Source organism: Tachyglossus aculeatus, chromosome 4 (assembly GCF_015852505.1).
Source record: "Tachyglossus aculeatus isolate mTacAcu1 chromosome 4, mTacAcu1.pri, whole genome shotgun sequence".
Taxonomy (NCBI): domain Eukaryota; kingdom Metazoa; phylum Chordata; class Mammalia; order Monotremata; family Tachyglossidae; genus Tachyglossus; species Tachyglossus aculeatus.
Genome location: NC_052069.1, coordinates 2652494 through 2674474, shown reverse-complemented (window position 1 = coordinate 2674474; position 21981 = coordinate 2652494). Strand labels below are relative to the sequence as shown.

At 43.5% G+C, this 21981-nt stretch overlaps 1 protein-coding gene across 1 annotated transcript in view; it reads right to left on the bottom strand.

Annotated features, from left to right (window-relative positions):
- The window catches only part of HTT (huntingtin), a 378122-nt gene that overhangs the window by 37877 nt on the left and 318264 nt on the right, over positions 1-21981 (bottom strand). The window contains exons 60-61 of the mRNA XM_038744544.1: positions 19972-20127; positions 8026-8216 (exon numbers count right to left, since the gene is read on the bottom strand). Coding sequence (XP_038600472.1) covers positions 8026-8216; positions 19972-20127 — 347 coding nt within the window. The remainder of the gene's footprint in view (positions 1-8025; positions 8217-19971; positions 20128-21981) is intronic.

Genomic DNA, 21981 nt, shown 5'->3' with positions numbered 1-21981 from the left:
GTGAGCCCCCCAGTGGGACAACCTGATCACCCTGTATCCTCCCCAGCGCTTAGAACGGTGCTTTGCACATAGTAAGCGCTTAATAAATGCCAATTATTATTATTATTATTATTATTATCTGCATGCGGAACTCCCTCTTGGAAGGACTATGGAGGCACTTGGGAAGGAGCATGTGAGTGTAATAGACTACAGGATTCCCGGGGGATCGGGGAGAGTTTATGTTTTTAGACTGTGAGCCCACTGTTGGGTAGGGACTGTCTCTATATGTTGCCAATTTGTACTACCCAAGCGCTTAGTACAGTGCTCTGCACATAGTAAGCGCTCAATAAATACGATTGATGATGATGATGTGTAGCCAAGTGCTTCAACGGGACCTGGCAAACTGCGGCGCCCAATTGAGAGGAAAAAGGCGTTCAGTTCAGTACAACTTTGCCCCTGAAAAGAAAGCGCAACTCAGTTCAGCTTCCTCGGCTGAAACTGAAATGCGGCACGAGCTACTAATAATAATGATGGCATTTGTTAAGCGCTTACTATGTGCAAAGCACTGTTCTAAGCGCTGAGGGGGGGATACAAGGTGATTGGGTTGTCCGGCGAAAGAGCCTGGGCCTGGAGAGGTTCTAATTCATTCATTCATTCATTCAATCGTATTTATTGAGCGCTTACTGTGTGCAGAGCACTGTACTAAGCGCTTGGGAAGTACAAGTTGGCAACATATAGAGACAGTCCCTAAACAACAGTGTAGGGACTTGCCCAACAGCGGGCTCAATCAATCAATCATTCAGTCGTATTTATTGGGCGCTTACTGTGTGCAGAGCACTGTAATAGGCCCTACTGAGAGCTCACCTCCTCCAGGAGGCCTTCCCAGACTGAGCCCCCTCCTTCCTCTCCCCCTCCTCTCCCTCTCCGCCTTACCTCCTTCCCTTCCCCACAGCACCTGTATATATGTATATATGTTTGTACGGATTTATTACTCCATTTATTTATATATATGTTTGTACATATTTATTACTCTATTTTATTAGTACATATTTATTCTATTTATTTTATCTTGTTAATATGTTTTGTTTTGTTCTCTGTCTCCCCCCTTCTAGACTGTGAGCCCGCTGTTGGGTAGGGGCCGTCTCTATATGTTGCCAACTTGGACTTCCCAAGCGCTTAGTACAGTGCTCTGCATACAGTAAGCGCTCAATAAATACGATTGAATGAATGAATTTATTTTACTTGTACATATCTATTCTATTTATTTTGTTAATATGCTTGGTTTTGTTCTCTGTCTCCCCCTTCTAGATTGTGAGACAACTGTTGGGTAGGGATCGTCTCTATGTGTTGCCAACTTGGACTTCCCAAGCGCTTAGTACAGTGCTCTGCACACAGTAAGTGCTCAATAAATATGGTTGATTGGTTGATTGATTGATTAATAATAATAATAATTATTATTGTACTAAGTACAATACTTAGCGCTTGGGAATTAGCGCTAAGCTTGTAAGCTTATAAGCGCTTAGCGCTTACAATACTTAGCACTGTACTAAGCGCTTGGGAAGTACAAGTAGAAGAGCAGCGTGGCTCAGTGGAAAGAACCCGGGCTTTGGAGTCAGAGGTCATGGGTTCAAATCCCGGCCCTGCCAACTGTCAGCTGTGTGACTTTGGGCAAGTCACTTCACTTCTCTATGCCTCAGTTACCTCATCTGCAAAATGGGGATTAAGACCGTGAGCCCCCCAGTGGGACAACCTGATCACCTTGTAACTTCCTCAGCGCTTAGAACAGTGCTTGGCACATAGTAAGCGCTTAATAAATGCCATTATTAGCATTACAAGTTGGCAACATATAGAGACAGTCCCTACCCAACAGCGGGCTCACAGTCTAGAAGGATCCCCGTCTGCCCCCGGCCTGCTGTGTGATCTCGGGCAAGCCACTGAATTTCTCTGTGCCTCAATCGCCTCACCTGTAAAATGGGGATATAATACTTATTCTCGCTCCCTCAGACTGTGAGCCCCACGTGGGACCGGGATTGTATCCTGATTCTCTTCTATCTGGAAGCAGCGATGCATAATGGCTAGAGCCCGGGCCCGTTGTTGGGAAGGGACCGTCTCTATATGTTGCCAACTTGGACTTCCCAAGCGCTTAGTACAGTGCTCTGCACACAGTAAGCGCTCAATAAATACGATTGAATGAATGAATGAATGAATGGGAGGCAGAAGGAACTGGGTTCTAATTCCGGCTCTGCCACATGTCTGCTGTGTGACCCTGGGCAAATCACTTCACTTCTCTCGGCCTCAGTTCCCTCATCTGGAAAATGGGGATTAAGACTGTGACCCCCCTGTGGGACAGGGACTGTGTCCAACCGGATAAACTTGTACCTTCCGCAATGCTTAGAACGGTGCTTGGCACATAGAAAGTGCTTAACAAGTACCATGATTATCATTAATAATAATAATAATGGCATTTGTTAAGCGCTTACTATGTGCAAAGCACTGTTCTAAGCGCTGGGGAGGACACAAGATGATCAGGTTGTCCTACGTGGGGCTCCCAGTCTTCATCCCCATTTGACAGGTGAGGGAACTGAGGCCCAGAGAAGTGAAGTGACTTGCCCAAAGTCACACAGCTGACAAGTGGCGGAGCTGGGATTTGAACCCATGACTTCTGACTCCAAAGCCCGGGCTCTTTCCACTGAGCCACGCTGCTTCTCTCACACGCTGATAATAATAATATTATTATTATCTACCCTAGTGCTTGACAGCACATAGTAAGTGCTTTGCACAATTATTAATAGAAGTTGAAAGAGCCCGGGCTTGGGAATCAGAGGTCATGGGTTCTAATCCCGGCTCCACCACGTATCAACTGTGTGACCTTGGGCAGGTCACGTAACTTCTCTGTGCCTCAGTCTCCTCACCTGTATATATGTTTGTACATATTTATCACTCTATTTATTGATTTATTTTTCTTGTACATATCTATTCTATTTATTTTATTTTGTTAATATGTTTTGTTTTGTTGTCTGTCTCCCCCTTCTAGACTGTGAGCCCACTGTTGGGTGGGGACCGTCTCTAGATGTTGCCAACCTGGACTTCCCAAGCGCTTAGTACAGTGCTCTGCACACAGTAAGTGCTCAATAAATAGGATTGATTGATTGATTGTAAAATGGGGATGAAGACTGGGGTCGATTGATTGATTGACTGATTGATTGATTGTACAATGGGGAAGAAGACTGTGAGCCCCACGTGGGACAACCTGATTACCCTGCATCTCCCCCAGCGCTTAGAACAGTGCTTGGCACATAGTAAGCGCTTAACAAATGCCCTCATTATTATTATTATTAGACCTTACCCACACCCAGAAGAAAACCAATTCCGTCGGTGCAGACTAGGATGCTTCTCCTTGTTCTCTTCTTGGCCGCTGGGCCAAAGCTGACGTTCATTCATTCATTCATTCAATCGTATTTATTGAGCGCTTACTGTGTGCAGAGCACTGTACTAAGCGCTTGGGAAGTACAAGTCGGCAACACACAGAGACAGTCCCTACCCAACAGCGGGCTCACAGTCTAGAAGGGGGAGGCAGAGAACAAAACCAAACATACTAACAAAATAAAATAAATAGAATAGATATGTACAAGATAAATAAATGAATAGAGTAATAAATATGTACAAACATATATACATATATACAGGACGTTCTGACTTGAAATCGGTACTTGTACTCTCCAAAGCGCTTAGTTCAGTGCTTTGCACACAGTAAGCCCTCAATAAACAGGCCTGAATTTTAGACTGTGAGCCCACTGTCGGGTAGGGACTGTCTCTATATGTTGCCAATTTGTACTTCCCAAGCGCTTAGTACAGTGCTCTGCACATAGTAAGCGCTCAATAAATACGATTGATGATGATGATGAATGAAATCCTTGACCGGAATAAACTTTAGACCTCACCCACCCCCAGATAATAGTAATAATAATGGTACTTGTTAGGCGCTTACTATGTGCCAAGCACTGTTCGAAGCGCTGGGGGAGATAAAGGTGATCAGGTTGCCCCAGGTGGGGCTCCCAGTCTTAATCCCCATTTTAAAGACGAGGTAACCGAGGCCCAGAGAAGTGAAGTGACTTGCCCAGAGTCACGCAGCTGACAAGGGGCGGAGCCGGGATTAGAACCCAGATCCTCTGACTCCCGAGCCCGGGCGCTTTCCACTGAGCCACGCTGCTTCTCCCGCTGCTGTCCATCGGTTGCCGACTAAGATGCTTTTTATTTTCCTTGTCACTTCTCGGCCACGTGACCCAAGGTGACGCTCCGAGTGGAAATCAGTACTTGTCCTCTCCTAAGCGCTTAGTACAGTGCTTCCCCCTTCTAGACTGTGAGCCCGTTTCTGGGTAGGGACCGTCTCTATACGTTGTCGACTGGTACTTCCCAAGCGCTTAGTACAGTGCTCTGCACACAGTAAGCGCTCAATAAATACGACTGACTGAATGAATGAATGCTTTGCCCACAGTAAGCGCTCAATAAATATGACTGAATGAATGAATGAATGCTTTGCCCACAGTAAGCGCTCAATAAATACGACTGACTGAATGAATGAATGCTTTGCCCACAGTAAGCACTCAATAAATATGACAATGAATGAATGAATGCTTTGCCCACAGTAAGCGCTCAATAAATACGACTGACTGAATGAATGAATGCTTTGCCCACAGTAAGCGCTCAATAAATACGACTGGATGAAATCCTTGAGCAGAAGAATACTTCCGCACTGATGCCCCCTGAGAAGCAGCGTGGCTCAGTGGAAAGAGCCCGGGCTTTGGAGTCAGAGGTCGTGGGTTCAAATCCGGGCTCTGCCGACTGTCGGCTGTGTGACTGTGGGCGAGTCACTTCACTTCTCTGGGCCTCAGTTACCTCATCTGGAAAACGGGGATGAAGCATGTGAGCCCCCCGTGGGACAACCTGATCAACTTGTAACCTCCCCAGCGCTTAGAACAGTGCTTTGCACATAGTAAGAAGTTAATTAATGCCATCATCATCATTATTATTATTAGAACAGTGCTTTGCACATAGTAAGCGCTTAATAAATGATATCATTATCATTCTTATATAATTATCTAATATATAATATCTAATATAATGTATAACATTGCATAATTATTATAAGCAGCGTGGCTCAGTGGAGAAGAGCCCGGGCTTTGGAGTCAGAGGTCATGGGTTCAAACCCTGGCTCCGCCAAGTGTCAGCTGTGTGACTTTGGACAAGTCACTTAACTTCTCTGTGCCTCAGTTACCTCATCTGTAAAATGGGGACTGAGACTGTGAGCCCCCCCGTGGGACAACCTGATCACCTTGTAACCTCCCCAGCGCTTAGAACAGTGCTTTGCACGTAGTAAGTGCTTAATAAATGCCATCATCATTATTATTATTAGAACAGAGCTTTGCACATAGTAAGCACTTAATAAATGCTACCATTATCATTATTCTATAATTATCTAATACATAATATCTAATATAATGTATAAAACTGCATAATTATGATTATAACAATTATAACTGTTATTATAATAATTATTATTTAATTACAATATATTATATAAATAATATAACATATCATAATTATATATAAACATATAACTCGCATATAATTTATATAAATTATATATGCTATAATATATGAATTATATTTATATTTTGTACATATTTATTACTCTATTTATTTATTTATCTTACTTGTACATATCTATTCTATTTATTTTATTTTGTTAGTATGTTTGGTTTTGTTCTCTGTCTCCCCCTTTGAGACTGTGAGCCCACTGTTGGGTAGGGACTGTCTCTATATGTTGCCAACTTGGACTTCCCAAGCGCTTAGTCCAGTGCTCTGCACACAGTAAGCGCTCAATAAATACGATTGATGATGACGATGATGATGATGACTGTCTTTGTATGCTGCCAACTTGTACTCCCCAAGCGCTTAGTCCAGTGCTCTGCACACAGTAAGCGCTCAATAAATGCGATTGAATGAATGAGCTAATGATGTTGATATTTCTATAATTCTATTTATTCTGATGGTATTGATGCCTGTCTTCTTGTTTTGTTGCCTGTCTCCCCCTTCTAGACTGTGAGCCTGTTGTTGGGCAGGGACCGTCTCTATATGTTGCCGAATTGTACTTTCCAAGTGCTTAGTACAGTGCTCTGCACACAGTAAGCGCTCAATAAAGGCGATTGAATGAATGAATGAATAAATACGATTGATCGATTAATTATAATAACATATAATTATAATACAATACATTATGTTATAATGATATATTATATGATTATACTTATAATTATTATAATATAATTGATATTGTTATAATTATCATAGTAATAATAATTATTATCACTGAAGTCGGAGCAGAATGAATTTCTTTTCCATACATTACTATAACATGTTATAATGATCTATTATATGATTATACTTATAATTCTTATAATATAATTAATATGGTTATAATAATTACAGTGATAATTATTATTATTACTGAAGTCGGAGCAGAATGAATTTCTTTTCCATACATTATTATAACATGTTATAATGCTATATTATATGATTATACTTATAATTATTATAGTATAATTAATATTGTTATAATTATTATAGTGATAATAATTATTATTACTGAAGTCGGAGCAGAATGAATTTCAACATGTTATAATGATATATTGTATGATTATACTTATAATTATTATAATATAATTAATATTGTTATAATTATTATAGTGATAATTATTATTATCACTGAAGTCGGAGCAGAATGAATTTCTTTTCTGTACATTATTATAACATGTTATAATGATCTATTATATGATCATACCTATAATTACCATAATATAATTAATCAATCAATCAATCAATCATATTTATTGAGCATTTACTATGTGCAGAGCACTGTACTAAGCGCTTGGGAAGTACAAATTGGCAACACACAGAGACAGTCCCTACCCAACAGTGGATTGTTATAATTATTATAGTGATAATTATTATTATTACTGAAGTCGGAGCGGAATGAATTTCTTTTCCATACATTATTATAACATGTTATATTATATGATTATACCTATAATTATTATAATATAATCAATATTGTCATAATTATTATAGTGATAATTATTATTATTACTGAAGTCGGAGCAGAATGAATTTCTTTTCCATACATTATTATAACATGTTATAATGATCTATTATATGACTATACTTATAATTCTTATAATATAATTAATATTGTTATAATTATTATAGTGATAATTATTATTATCACTGAAGTCGGAGCAGAATGAATTTCTTTTCCATACATTATTATAACATGTTATATTATATGATTATACTTATAATTCTTATAATATAATTAATATTGTTATAATTATTATAGGGATAATTATTATTATCACTGAAGTTGGAGCGGAATGAATTTCTTTTCCATACATTACTATAACATGTTATAATGATCTATTATATGATTATACTTATAATTCTTATAGTATAGTTAATATGGTTATAATTATTAGTGATAATTATTATTATTACTGAAGTCGGAGCAGAATGAATTTCTTTTCCGTACATTATTATAACATGTTATAATGCTATATTATATGATTATGCTTATAATTATTGTAATATAATTAATATTGCTATAGTTATTATAGTGATAATTATGATTATCACTGAAGTCGGAGCAGAATGAAATTCTTTTCCATACATTATTATAACATGTTATATTATATGATTATACTTATAATTCTTATAATATAATTAATACTGTTATAATTATTATAGGGATAATTATTATTATCACTGAAGTCGGAGCGGAATGAATTTCTTTTCCGTACATTATTATAACATGTTATAATGATCTATTATATGATTATACCTATAATTATTATAATATAATCGATATTGTGATAATTATTACAGTGATAATTATCATTACCCCGTCCCGGAACCCGCCTCCACCCCCCCCACCGGGTGTTTTTCGAGGTTTCCGGGGGGCAGGGCGAAGGGGTGGCCGGGGCGGTCACTCACTGGGCGACGCTTCGGAGGTTGGAGAGGAGGTAGTCGGCGATGGCCGGGATGAGCTGCTTGGCCGTCTCGTCCAGGAGGTCGCACTCCAGGACGTAGAGGACGCCGTGCAGGGCCCCGGTCCGGCTGGGCAGGTGGGAACTGCGTAGTGTCCACTCCAGCAGGCGGCTGATGGGCTCGGCTACCGCTTTGTCCTGAGGGGCCGACGCGGGCACGGGCCTTAGCCCGCCGGCCCCCATGCCACCGCGGAGGGGACCCCCCAACCGTGGGGCCTGATGAGCTGAAGCTGACCCCCATTGAAGCCCGGGTCCCTGAACCATTCATTCATTCATTCATTCATTCATTCAATGGTATTTACTGAGCGCCTACTGTGTGCAGAGCACCGGACTAAGCGCTTGGGAAGCACTTCCAGACTGCGAACCGCTCTTTCCGCTGAGCCACGCTGCTTCTCAGGGGGCATCAGTGCGGAAGCATTTTTCCGCTCAAGGATTTCATCCAGTCGTATTTATTGAGCGCTTACGGTGGGCAAAGCATTCATTCGTTCAGTCAGTCGTATTTATTGAGCGCTTACTGTGGGCAAAGCATCCAGAGCTCACCTCCTCCAGGAGGCCTTCCCAGACTGAGCCCCTTCCTTCCTCTCCCCCTCGTCCCCCTCTCCATCCCCTTATCTTACCTCCTTCCCTTCCCCACTGCACCTGTATATATGTATATATGGTTGTACATATTTATTACTCTATTTATTTACTTATTTATTTATTTACTTTACTTGTACATTTCTATCCTATTTATTTTATTTTGTTGGTATGTTTGGTTCTGTTCTCTGTCTCCCCCTTTTAGACTGTGAGCCCACTGTTGGGTAGGGACTGTCTCTATGTGTTGCCAATTTGTACTTCCCAAGCGCTTAGTACAGCGCTCTGCACATAGTAAGCGCTCAATAAATACGATTGATTGATTTATTTATTGATTGATTGATTCATGTTGGGTAGGGACCGCCTCTATATGCTGCCAGCTTGGACTTCCCAAGCGCTTAGTCCGGGGCTCGGCACACAGGGAGCGCTCAATAAATACGACTGAATGAATGGATGAATGAATGTGGGTTACACAGTAAGCGCTCAATAAATACGACTGAATGAATGAATGTAGGTTGCCAACTTGGACTTCCCAAGCGCTTCGTACAGTGCTCTGCGCACAGTGAGCGCTCAAGAAATGCGACTGAATGAATGGAAGTTGGCAACGTATAGAGGCGGTCCCTACCTAATAGCGGGCTCACAGGCTAGAAGGGGGAGATGGACAACAAAACAAAACATATAAACATCTTACCTCCTTCCCTTCCCCGCAGCACCTGTATATATGTATATATGTTTGTACATATTTATTACTCTATTTATTTATTTATTCATTTTACTTGTACATATCTATTCTATTTATTTTATTTTGTTAGTATGTTTGCTTTTGTTCTCTGTCTCCCCCTTTTAGACTGTGAGCCCACTGTTGGGTAGGGACCGTCTCTAAATGTTGCCAACTTGGACTTCCCAAGCACTTAGTACAGTGCTCTGCACACAGTAAGCGCTCAATAAATACAATTGATTATGATAAACCAAATACAATGAATAGAACAAATATGTACAAGCAAAATAAATAGAGTAATAAATATATACAAATATATATACATATATACAGGTGCTGTGGGGAGGGGAAGGAGGTAAGGCGGGGGGACGGGAAGGGGGAGTAGAGGGGAACCAGAGGGCACCCATGGACTAGGCCATTACTCTATTTACTTATTTATTTTACTTGTACAAACTTATTCTATTTATTTTATTTTGTTAATATGTTTTGTTTTCTTGTCTGTCTCCCCCTTCTAGACTGTGAGCCCGCTGTTGCATAGGGACCATTTCTATATGTTGCCAACTTGGACTTCCCAAGTGCTTAGTACAGTGCTCTGCACACAGTAAGCGCTCAATAAATACAACTGAATGAATGAATAATGAACAAGTGAGAAGCAGCATGGCTAGTCCCATGCCACGCGCTCAGTACAGTTCTTTGCACACAGTAAGCGCTCAATAAATAACACCGAATAAATGCCTCTGGGAGGATCCCCGGCTTGGGCACGCGGGAAGGGTTAATAATAATAATAGCAATAGTAGTAATAATCATGATGATACTTGTTTAGTGCTTACTAAAGCACTGAAGAACAAGTGAGAAGCAGCATGACTAGTCCCATGCCATGCGCTCAGTACAGTTCTTTGCACACAGTAAGTGCTCAATAAATAAGACCGAATAAATGCCTCTGGGAGGATCCGCGGCTTGGGCAGGTGGGAAAGGTTAATAATAGTAATAATCATGATGGTACTTGTTTAGCGCTTACTAAAGCACTAAAGAAGCAGTGAGAAGCAGCATGGCTAGTCCCATGCCACATGCTCAGTACAGTTCTTTGCACACAGTGAATGCTCAATAAATACGACCGAATAAATGTCTCTGGGAGGGTTCTCGGCTTGGGCAGGAGGGAAGGGTTAATAACAATAACAGCAATAATAGTAATAATCATGATGGTACTTGTTTAGTGCTTACTAAAGCACTAAAGCAGCAGTGAGAAGCATCATGGCTAGTCCCGTGCCATGCACTCAGTACAGTTCTTTGCACACAGTAAGTGCCCAATAAATACGACCAAATAAAGGTCTCTGGGAGGATCCTCAGATTGGGCAGGAGGGAAGGGTTAATAATAATAATAGCAATAATAGTAATAATCATGATGTACTTGTTTAGTGCTTACTAAAGAAGCAGTGAGAAGCAGCTTGGCTAGTCCCATGCCACGCGCTCAGTACAGTTCTTTGCACACAGTGAGTGCTCAATAAATACGACCGAATAAATGTCTCTGGGAGGGTCCTCGGCTTGGGCAGGTGGGAAGGGTTAATAATAATTCATTCATTAATTCAACTGTATTTATTGAGCGCTTACTGTGTGCAGATCACTGTACTAAGCACTTGGGAAGTACAAGTTGGTAAGACAGTAATAATAGCAATAATAGTAATAATCAAGATGGCACTTGTTTAGTGCTTACTAAAGCACTAAAGAGCAAGTGAGAAGCAGCATGGCTAGTCCCATGCCACGCGCTCAGTACAGTTCTTTGCACACAGTAAGTGCTCAATAAATACGACCGAATAAATGTCTCTGGGAGGGTCCTCGGCCTGGGCAGGCAAGGAGGAAGGGTTAATAATAATAATAATAACAATAATAGTAATAATCATGATGGTACTTGCTTAGCGCTTACTAAGCACTAAAGAAGCAGTGAGAAGCAGCAAGGCTAGTCCCATGCCACATGCTCAGTACAGTTCTTTGCACACAGTAAGTGCTCAATAAATAAGACCAAATAAATGCCTCTGGGAGGATCCTCGGCTTGGGCAGGAGGGAAGGGTTAATAATTATAATAGCAATAATAGTAAAAATCATGATTGTCCTAGTTTAGCGCTTACTAAAGCACTAAAGAAGCAGTGAGAAGCAGCATGGCTAGCCCCGTGCCACGCGCTCAGTACAGTTCTTTGCACACAGTAAGTGCTCAATAAATATAACCAAATAAATGTCTCTGGGAGGATCCTCAGCCTGGGCAGGCGGGAAGGAAGGGTTAATCATAATAATAACAATAATAGTAATAATCATGATGGTACTTGTTTAGCGCTTACTAAAGCACTAAAGAAGCAGTGTGAAGCAGCATGGCTAGTCCCAGGCCACGCGCTCAGTACAGTTCTTCGCACACATAAGTGCTCAATAAATATGACCAAATACATGCCTCTGGGAGGGTCATCGGCTTGGACAGGCAGGAAGGGTTAATAATAATTAATTCATTCATTCAATCGTATTTATTGAGCACTAACTGTGTGCAGAGCACTGTACTAATCACTTGGGAAGTACAAGTTGTCAAGACAGTAATAATAGCAATAATAGTAATAATCATGATGGTACTTGTTTAGCGCTTACTAAAGCACTAAAGAAGCAGTGAGAAGCAGCATGGCTAGTCCCATGCCAGGCGCTCAGTACAGTTCTTTGCACACAGTAAGTGCTCAATAAATATGACCAAATAAATGTCTCTGGGAGGCTCCTCGGCTTGGGCAGGAGGGAAGGGTTAATAACAATAATAGCAATAATAGTAATAATTATGATGGTACTTGCTTAGCGCTTACTAAAGCACTAAGGAAGCAGTGAGAAGCAGCATGGCTAGTCCCATGCCCACGCGCTCAGTACAGTTCTTTGCACACAGTAAGTGCTCAATAAATATAACCAAATAAATGTCTCTGGGAGGGTCCTCAGCCTGGGCAGGCGGGGAGGAAGGATTAATAATAATAATAACAATAATAGTAATAATCATGATGGTACTTGTTTAGCGCTTACTAAAGCACTAAAGAAGCAGTGTGAAGCAGCATGGCTAGTCCCATGCCACGCGCTCAGTACAGTTCTTTGCACACGTAAGTGCTCAATAAATATGACCAAATACATGCCTCTGGGAGGGTCATCGGCTTGGGCAGGAGGGAAGGGTTAATAATAATTCATTCATTCAATCGTATTTACTAAGCGCTTACTGTGTGCAGAGCACTGTACTAATCGCTTGGGAAGTACAAGTTGTCAAGACAGTAATAATAGTAATAATCATGATGGTACTAGTTTAGCGCTTACTAAAGCACTAAAGAAGCAGTGAGAAGCAGTATGGCTAGTACCATGCCAGGCGCTCAGTACAGTTCTTTGCACACAGTAAGTGCTCAATAAATAAGACCAAATAAATGCCTCTGGGAGGATCCTCGGCTTGGGCAGGAGGGAAGGGTTAATAATTATAATAGCAATAATAGTAAAAATCATGATGGTACTTGTTTAGCGCTTACTAAAGCACTAAAGCAGCAGTGAGAAGCAGCATGGCTAGTCCCATGCCACGCGCTCAATACAGTTCTTTGCACACAGTAAGTGCTCAATAAATATAACCAAATAAATGCCTCTGGGAGGGTCCTCAGCCTGGGCAGGCGGGGAGGAAGAGTTAATAATAATAATAATAACAATAATAGTAATAATCATGATGGTACTTGTTTAGCGCTCACCAAAGCACTAAAGAAGCAGTGAGAAGCAGCGTGGCTTAGTGGAAAGGGCACAGGCTTGGGAGTCAGAGGTCATGGGTTTTCGTCTTGACTCCACCACTTTTCAGCTGTGTGACTCTGGGCAAGTCACTTGACTTCTCTGTGCCTCAGTTCCCTCATCTGTAAAATGGGGATGAAGACTGCGAGCCCTATGTGGGACAACCTAATTACCTTGTATCCCCCTCAGCACTTAAAACAGTGCTTGGCACATCGTAAGAGCTTAATAAATACCATCATTATTATTATTATTATTATTCATTCAATCATATTTACTGAGAGCTAACTGTGTGCAGAGCACTGTACTAAGCGCTTGGGAAGTCCAAGTCGGCAACATATAGAGACAGTCCCTACCCAACAACGGGCTCACAGTCTAGAAGTCTATTATTACTTTTAGACTGTGAACCCACTGTTGGGTAGGGACTGTCTCTATATGTTACCGACTTGTACTTCCCAAGCGCTTAGTACAGTGCTCTGCACACAGTAAGTGCTCAATAAATACGATTGATTGATGATTGATGATGATGATTATTACTCCGATCCCCTGACCCCCATTTCCTTCAGCCCTTCTGGAGAACTTCATTCCTCATAATAATAACAATAATAATGTCATTTATTAAGCACTATGTGCCAACCACTGTTCTAAGCGCTGGGGAGGATACAAGGTGATCAGGTTGTCCCACGGGGGGCTCACAGTCCTCATCCCCATTTTACAGATGAGGTAACTGAGGCACAGAGGAGTTAAAGTGCCTTGCCCAAAGTCACACAGCTGACAGGATTTGAACCCACAACCTCTGACTCCAAAGCCCGGGCTCTTTCCACAGAGCCACGCTGACATATTTCGCACCAGAAGCGGAAAACTAAACGGGGTGGAATTTCGAAGAGGATCCCTCGCCGATGGACGAGAGGCTCAAGGGCTTGCCTCCCAACGAGTACATTGAGGGAGCTTTGCACATAGTAAGCGCTTAACATACCTGTATATACCTGTATATATGTATATATGTTTGTACATATTTATTACTCTATTTATTTATTTATTTTGCTTGTACATATCCATTCTATTTATTTTAATTTGTTAGTACGGTTTTGTTCTCTGTCTCCCCCTTTTAGACTGTGAGCCCACTGTTGGGTAGAGACCGTCTCTATCTGTTGCCAACTTGTACTTCCCAAGCGCTTAGTACAGTGCTCTGCACACAGTAAGCGCTCAATAAATACGATTGATTGATTAACAAATATCATTATTATTATTACCGCGGCGGGGTCCGAGGGATGAAGCTTTCTGTACAAATTTAATACTCTATTTTACTTGTACACATTTACTATTCTATTTTATTTTGTTAATATGTTTTGTTTTGTTGTCTGTCTCCCCCTTCTAGACTGGGAGCCCGCTGTTGGGTAGGGACCGTCTCTAGATGTTGCCAATTTGTACTTCCCAAGCGCTTAGTACAGTGCTCTGCACATAGTAAGCGCTCAATAAATACAATTGATTGATTGATTGATTAACAAATACCATTATTATTATTATTATTACCGTGGCGGGGTCCGAGGGACGAAGCTTTCTGTACAGATTTAATACTCTATTTTACTTGTGCATAGTTACTATTCTATTTTATTTTGTTAATATGTTTTTTGTTGTTGCCTGTCTCCCCCTTCTAGCCTGTGAGCCCGCTGGTGGGTAGGGACCGTTTCTAGATGTTGCCAACTTGGACTTCCCGAGCGCTTAGTACAGTGCTCTGCACACAGTAAGCGCTCACTAAATATGACTGAATGAATGAGAGGGATCGGTTCTGCAGACAGACGTCCCCCTCCCGCGGACCGCCGGCCCCTTCCCAAATCATTCGCTCCGGGGGGGGTTTATTCAGAGAGGATCTTCCTGCGTTATTCCCATCCATGTCTCCTTATTTCTTTGATTTACGGACTCCGCAGCTACGGCCTCGGGGTTTCGGGACCCACAATTTCAATTATGTGAAGTTTTGCAGCCGAAATCTCCCACGGAGAAAAGAGGGGCCCCCTTCCCTCCTTAAGAGATGGTCCAGGAAAGAGCCAGAGGGTGGACACTTGGAGGATAAAAATGTTCTCACAGAAGAAAAGCCACAGTCTTTCCATGGATTTTTTTTCTTTTCTTTTTCTTTTTAAAGCATTCGTTAGGAGCTTACTAGGTGCCAGAATCCGTACTAAGCTCTGAGGTAGATAGTAATAATGAGGGCATTTGTTAAGCGCTTACTATGTGCGGAGCACTGTTCTAAGTGCTGGGGGGGATACAGGGTGATCAAGTTGTCCCACGTGGGGCTCACAGTCTTAATCCCCATTTTACAGATGACGTAACTGAGGCTCAGAGAAGTTAAGTGACTTGCCCAAGGTCACACAGCAGACATGTGGTGGAGTTGGGATTCGAACCCATGACCTCCGACTCCAAAGCCCGGGCTCTTTCCACTGAGCCAGCTAGTCAGGTTGGAAGCAGTCCCTGTTCCACGTGGGGTTCACAGTCTTCACCCCCATTTTACAGATGAGGTCACTGAGGCTCAGAGAAGTGAAGTGACTGGCCCAAGGTTACACAGCACACATGTGGCGGAGTCGGGATTCGAACCCATGACCTCTGACTCCAGAGCCCGGGCTCTTTCCACTGAGCCAGGTAGTCAGGTTGGACTCACAGTCCCTGTTCCAGGGGGGGTTCACAGTCTTAATCCCCATTTTACAGATGAGGGCACTGAGGCTCAGAGAAGTGAAGTGACTGGCCCAAGGTCACATAGCACACATGTGGCGGAGTCGGGATTCGAACCCATGACCTCTGACTCCAGAGCCCGGGCTCTTTCCACTGAGCCAGCTAGTCAGGTTGGATGCAGTCCCTGTTCCACGGGGGGTTCATAGTCTTAATCCCCATTTTACAGATGAGGGCACTGAGGCTCAGAGAAGTGAAGTGACTTGCCCAAGGTCACACAGCACACACGTGGCGGAGTCGGAATTCAAACCCATGACCTCTGACTCCAAATAATAATAATAATAATTTTGGTATTTGTTAAGCGCTTACTATGTGCAAGGCACTGTTCTAAGCGCTGGGGAGGATACAAGGTGATCGGTTTGTCCCATGTGGGGCTCACAATCTTAATTCATTCATTCATTCATTCATTCGTATTTATTGAGCGCTTACTACGTGCAAAGCACTGTTCTAAGCGCTGGGGGGATACAAGGGGATCAGGTTGTTCCACGTGGGGCTCACAGTCTTCATCCCCATTTTCCAGATGAGGTAACTGAGGCCCAGAGAATACTAATAATGATGTTGATGGCATTTATTAAGTGCTTACTATGTGCAAAGCACTGTTCTAAGCGCTGGGGAGGTTACAAGGTGATCAGGTTGTCCCATGGGGGGTTCACAGTCTTCATCCCCATTTTCCAGATGAGGGAACTGAGGCCCAGGGAAGTGAAGTGACTCGCCCAAAGTCACACGGCTGCCAATTGGCAGAGCCGGGATTCGAACCCATGACCTTGGAGTCCAAAGCCCGGGCTCTTCCCACTGAGCCACACCGCTTCCCATTTTACAGTTGAGGTAACTGAGGCAAAGAGAAGTTAAGTGACTTGCCCCAAGTTACACAGCTGTTGCCGACCTATACTTCCCAAGCGCTTAGTACAGTGCTCCGCACACGGTAAGCGCTCAATAAATACGACTGAATGAATGAAGACCAGCTGTCCCCATGGGGCTCAGAGTACTCAATCGTCTCGCCCCCTCCTCCCTCGCCTCGCTACTCTCCGACTGTAACCCAGCGCGCACACTTGGCTCCTCCGATGGCAAGCTTCTCACTTTACCTCGATCATGCCATCGACCTCCTGCCCTCAAGCGCTTAGTACAGTGCTCTGCACACAGTCAGCGCTCAATAAATACGATCGAATGAATGAATGAATGAACGCCCTCGTCCTACGCCCGGGCTCTTTCCACTGGGCCAGCTAGTTAGGTTGGAGGCAGTCCCTGTTCCACGTGGGGCTCACAGTCTTAATCCCCATTTCGCAGATGAGGTCACTGAGGATCAGAGAAGTGAAGTGACTTACCCAAGGTCACACAGCACACACGTGGCGGAGTCGGAATTCAAACCCCTGACCTCTGACTCCAAATAATGATAATAATAATTTTGGTATTTGTTAAGCGCTTACTATGTGCAAGACACTGTTCTAAGCGCTGGGGAGGATACAAGGTGATCGGTTTGTCCCATGTGGGGCTCACAATCTTAATTCATTCATTCATTCGTATTTATGGAGCGCTTACTATGTGCAAAGCACTGTTCTAAGCGCTGGGGGGGGATACAAGGGGATCAGGTTGTCCCACGCGGGGCTCACAGTCTTCATCGCCATTTTCCAGATGAGGGAACTGAGGCCCAGAGAATACTAATAATGATGTTGATGGCATTTATTAAGTGCTTACTATGTGCAAAGCACTGTTCTAAGCGCTGGGGAGGTTACAAGGGGATGAGGTTGTCCCACGGGGGGTTCACAGTCTTCATCCCCATTTTCCAGATAAGGGAACTGAGGCCCAGAGAAGTGAAGTGACTTGCCCAAAGTCACACGGCTGCCAATTGGCAGAGCCGGGATTCGAACCCATGACCTCGGAGTCCAAAGCCCGGGCTCTTCCCACCGAGCCACGCCGCTTCCCATTTTACAGTTGAGGTAACTGAGGCAAAGAGACGTTAAGCGAAGTGACTTGCCCCAAAGTCACACAGCTGTTGCCGACCTGTACTTCCCAAGCGCTTAGTACAGTGCTCCGCACACGGTAAGCGCTCAATAAATACGATTGAATGAATGGAGACCAGCTGTCCCCATGGGGCTCAGAGTACTCAATCGCCTCGCTACTCTCCCACTGTAACCCAGCGCGCACACTTGGCTCCTCCGATGGTAAGCTTCTCACTTTACCTCGATCATGCCATCGACCTCCTGCCCTCAAGCGCTTAGTACAGTGCTCTGCACACAGTCGGCGCTCAATAAATACCATCGAATGAATGAATGAATGAATGCCCTAGTCCTACGCCCGGGCTCTTTCCACTGAGCCAGCTAGTCATCATCAATCGTATTTATTGAGCGCTTACTATGTGCAGAGCACTGTACTAAGCGCTTACTATGCTTACTATGTGCAGAGCACTGTACTAAGCGCTTGGGACAGTCCCTGTCCCACGTGGGGCTCACAGTCTTCACCCCCATTTTACAGATGAGGAAGCCGAGGCCCCGAGAAGTGAAGTGACTGGCCCAGGGTCACACAGCGGACAAATGGGGGGGGAGCAGTGTGGCCAAGTGGATAGAGCCAGGCCCGGGAGTGAGAAAGACCTGGGTTCTAATCCTGGCTCTGCCACTTGTTTGGAGAAGCAGCGTGGCTCAGTGGAAAGAGCACGGGCTTTGGAGTCAGTGGTCATGATGATGATGGCATTTGTTAAGCGCTTACTATGTGCAAAGCACTGTTCTAAGCGCTGGGGGGGAGACAAGGTGATCAGGTTGTCCCACGGGGGGCTCACAGTCTTCATCCCCATTTTACAGATGAAGTAACTGAGGCCCAGAGAAGTCAAGTGACTTGGCCAAAGCCACACAGCTGACATGTGGCGGAGCCGGAATTAGAACCCATGACCTCTGACTCCAAAGCCCAGGCTCTTTCCACTGAGCCACGTTGCTTTATTTTACTGTTTACTGTGTGCAGAGCACTGTACTAAGCGCTTGGGAAGTACAAGTTGGCAACATATATTCATTCATTCATTCAATCATATTTATTGAGCCATTACTGTGTGCAGAGCTCTGTACTAAGCGCTTGGGAAGTACAAGTTGGCAACATATATTCATTCATTCATTCAATCATATTTATTGAGCCATTACTGTATGCAGAGCTCTGTACTAAGCGCTTGGGAAGTACAAGTTGGCAACATATATTCATTCATTTATTCAATTGCATTTATTGAGCGCTTACTGTGTGCAGAGCACTGTACTAAGCGCTTGGGAAGTCCAAGTTGGCAACATATATTCATTCACTCATTCAATCGTATTTATTATCATTAATCGTATTTATTATCATCAATCGTATTTATTGAGTGCTTACTGTGTGCAGAGCACTGTACTAAGTGCTTGGGAACTCCAAGTTGGCAACAAATATTCATTCATTCATTCAATCGTATTTACTGAGTGCTTACTGTGTGCAGAGCACTGTACTAAGCGCTTGGGAAGTCCAAGTTGGCAACATATATTCATTCATTCATTCATTCATTCAATCGTACCTATTGAGCGCTTACTGTGTGCAGAGCACTGAACTAAGCGCTCGGGAAGTCCAAGTTGGCAACATATATTCATTCTTTCACTCATTCATTCAATCGTATTTACTGAGCGCTTACTGTGTGCAGAACACAGTACTAAGTGCTTGGGAAGTCCAAGTTGGCAACATATATTCATTCAATCAGTCAGTCCATCGTATTTATTGAGCGCTTACTGTGTGCAGAGCACTGTACTAAGCGCTTGGGAAGTCCAAATTGACAACATATATCCATTCATTCAATCAATCGTATTTACCGAGCGCTTACTGTGTGCAGAGCACTGTACTAAGCGCTTGGGAAGTCCAAATTGGCAACATATATTCATTCATTCAGTCAATCGTATTTATTGAGCGCTTCCTGTGTGCAGAGCACTGTGCTAAGCGCTTGGGAAGTCCAAGCTGGCAACATATAGAGATGGTCCCTGCCCAACAGCGGGCTCACGACCTCTGATATTCAAGCCCGGGCTCTAGCCACTGAGCCCCGCCGCTTCTCGACTGGGCGTCCATCCACGACAAGGGGGTCCCCCCGTCCCGTCCCGTCCCATCCCGTCCCGCCTCTCCCCTTCTTACCATTCCAAGGACCGCCGCCGCCTTGCAGATGGCCGGGACTATATACTGAGCGAGGATTTCATCTTCGGCAGGGTGGACCCGCCGCAGCTCCGTCAGCGTGGCGTACATCATTTCAAACTGATTCCTCTCGGTGAACAGGTCCGAGACGACCAGAAGCTGGACGGGGAGGCGGCGGAGGGGAAGGAAAGCAGAGACGGACGAGACTCGGGTGAACGGCTAAGCCCGCGTCATCATCATCATCATCAATCGTATTGATTGAGCGCTTACTATGTGCAGAGCACTGTACTAAGCGCTTGGGAAGTACAAATTGGCAACATATAGAGGCAGTCCCTACCCAACAGTGGGCTCACAGTCTAAAAGGGGCATCACTCGTTCATTCATTCAATCGTAATTACGGAGCACTTGCTATGTGCAGAGCACTGTAATAAGCGCTTGGGAAGTCCAATTCAACGACAATCAATCGATCATCAATCGTATTTATTGAGCGCTTACTGGGTGCAGAGCACTGTACTAATCAATCAATCGATCAACCGTATTTATTGAGCGCTTACTGGGTGCAGAGCACTGTACTAATCAATCAATCAATCAACCACATTTATTGAGCGCTTACTGGGTGCAGAGCACTGTACTAATCAATCAATCATCAATCGTATTTATTGAGCGCTTACTAGGTGCAGAGCACTGTACTAAGCACTTGGGAAGTCCAAGTTGGCAACAGATAGAGACGGTCCCTACCCAACAGCGGGCTCACAGTCTAGAAGGGGGAGTCAGAGGACAAAACAAAACATATTAAGTAAAATAAAATAAATAGAATAGATAATCAATCAATCATATTTATTGAGCGCTTACTGTGTGCAGAGCACTGTACTAAGCACTTGGGAAGTCCAAGTTGGCAACAGATAGAGACGGTCCCTACCCAACAGCGGGCTCACAGTCTAGAAGGGGGAGTCAGAGGACAAAACAAAACATATTAAGTAAAATAAAATAAATAGAATAGATAATCAATCAATCATATTTATTGAGCGCTTACTGTGTGCAGAGCACTGGACTAAGCCCTTGGGAAGTCCAAGTTGGCAACATATAGAGACGGTCCCTACCCAACAGCGGGCTCACAGTCTAGAAGGGGGAGACAGAGAACAAAACCAAACATACTAACAAAATAAAATAACTAGAATAGATATGTACAGGTAAAATAAATAGAGTAATAAATATGTACAAACATATATACATATATACAGGTGCTGTGGGGAAGGGAAGGAGGTAAGGCCGGGGGGGGGGTGATGGAGATATGTACAAGTAAAATAAATGCTGAGCCCACTGTGACAGTGAGCCCACTGTTGGGTAGGGACCGTCTCTCTATGTTGCCAACTTGTACTTCCCAAGCGCTTAGTACAGTGCTCTGCACACAGTAAGCGCTCAATATAATTGATTGAATGATTGATAAATAGAGTAATAAATACATACAAACATATATACATATATACAGGTGCTCTGGGGAAGGGAAGGAGGTAAGGTGGGGGGGATGGACAGGGGAAGGAGGGGGAACGACAGAGACAATTCCTATCCAACAACGGGCTCCCAAACTAGAAGCACCGGGCTTGGGAGTCAGAGGTCATTATTACTATTACTCTATTTATTTATTTATTTTATTTGTACATATTTATTCTATTTATTTTATTTTGTTAATATGTTTTCTTTTGTTGTCTGTCTCCCCCTTCTAGACTGTGAGCCCGCTGTTGGGTAGGGACCGTCTCTAGATGTTGCCAACTTGTACTTCCCAAGCGCTTAGTACGGCGCTCTGCACACAGTAAGTGCTCAATAAATACAATTGAATGAATGAATGAAGAGGTCATGGGTTCTAATCCTGGGCCCGCCACGTCAGCCGTGGGACTTTGGGCAAGCCACTTCACTTCTCTGGGCCTCAGTTATCTCATCTATAACATGGGGATTAAGACTGTGAGCCCCACGTGGGACAATGTGATTATCTTGTATCTCCCTCCAGCGCTTGGA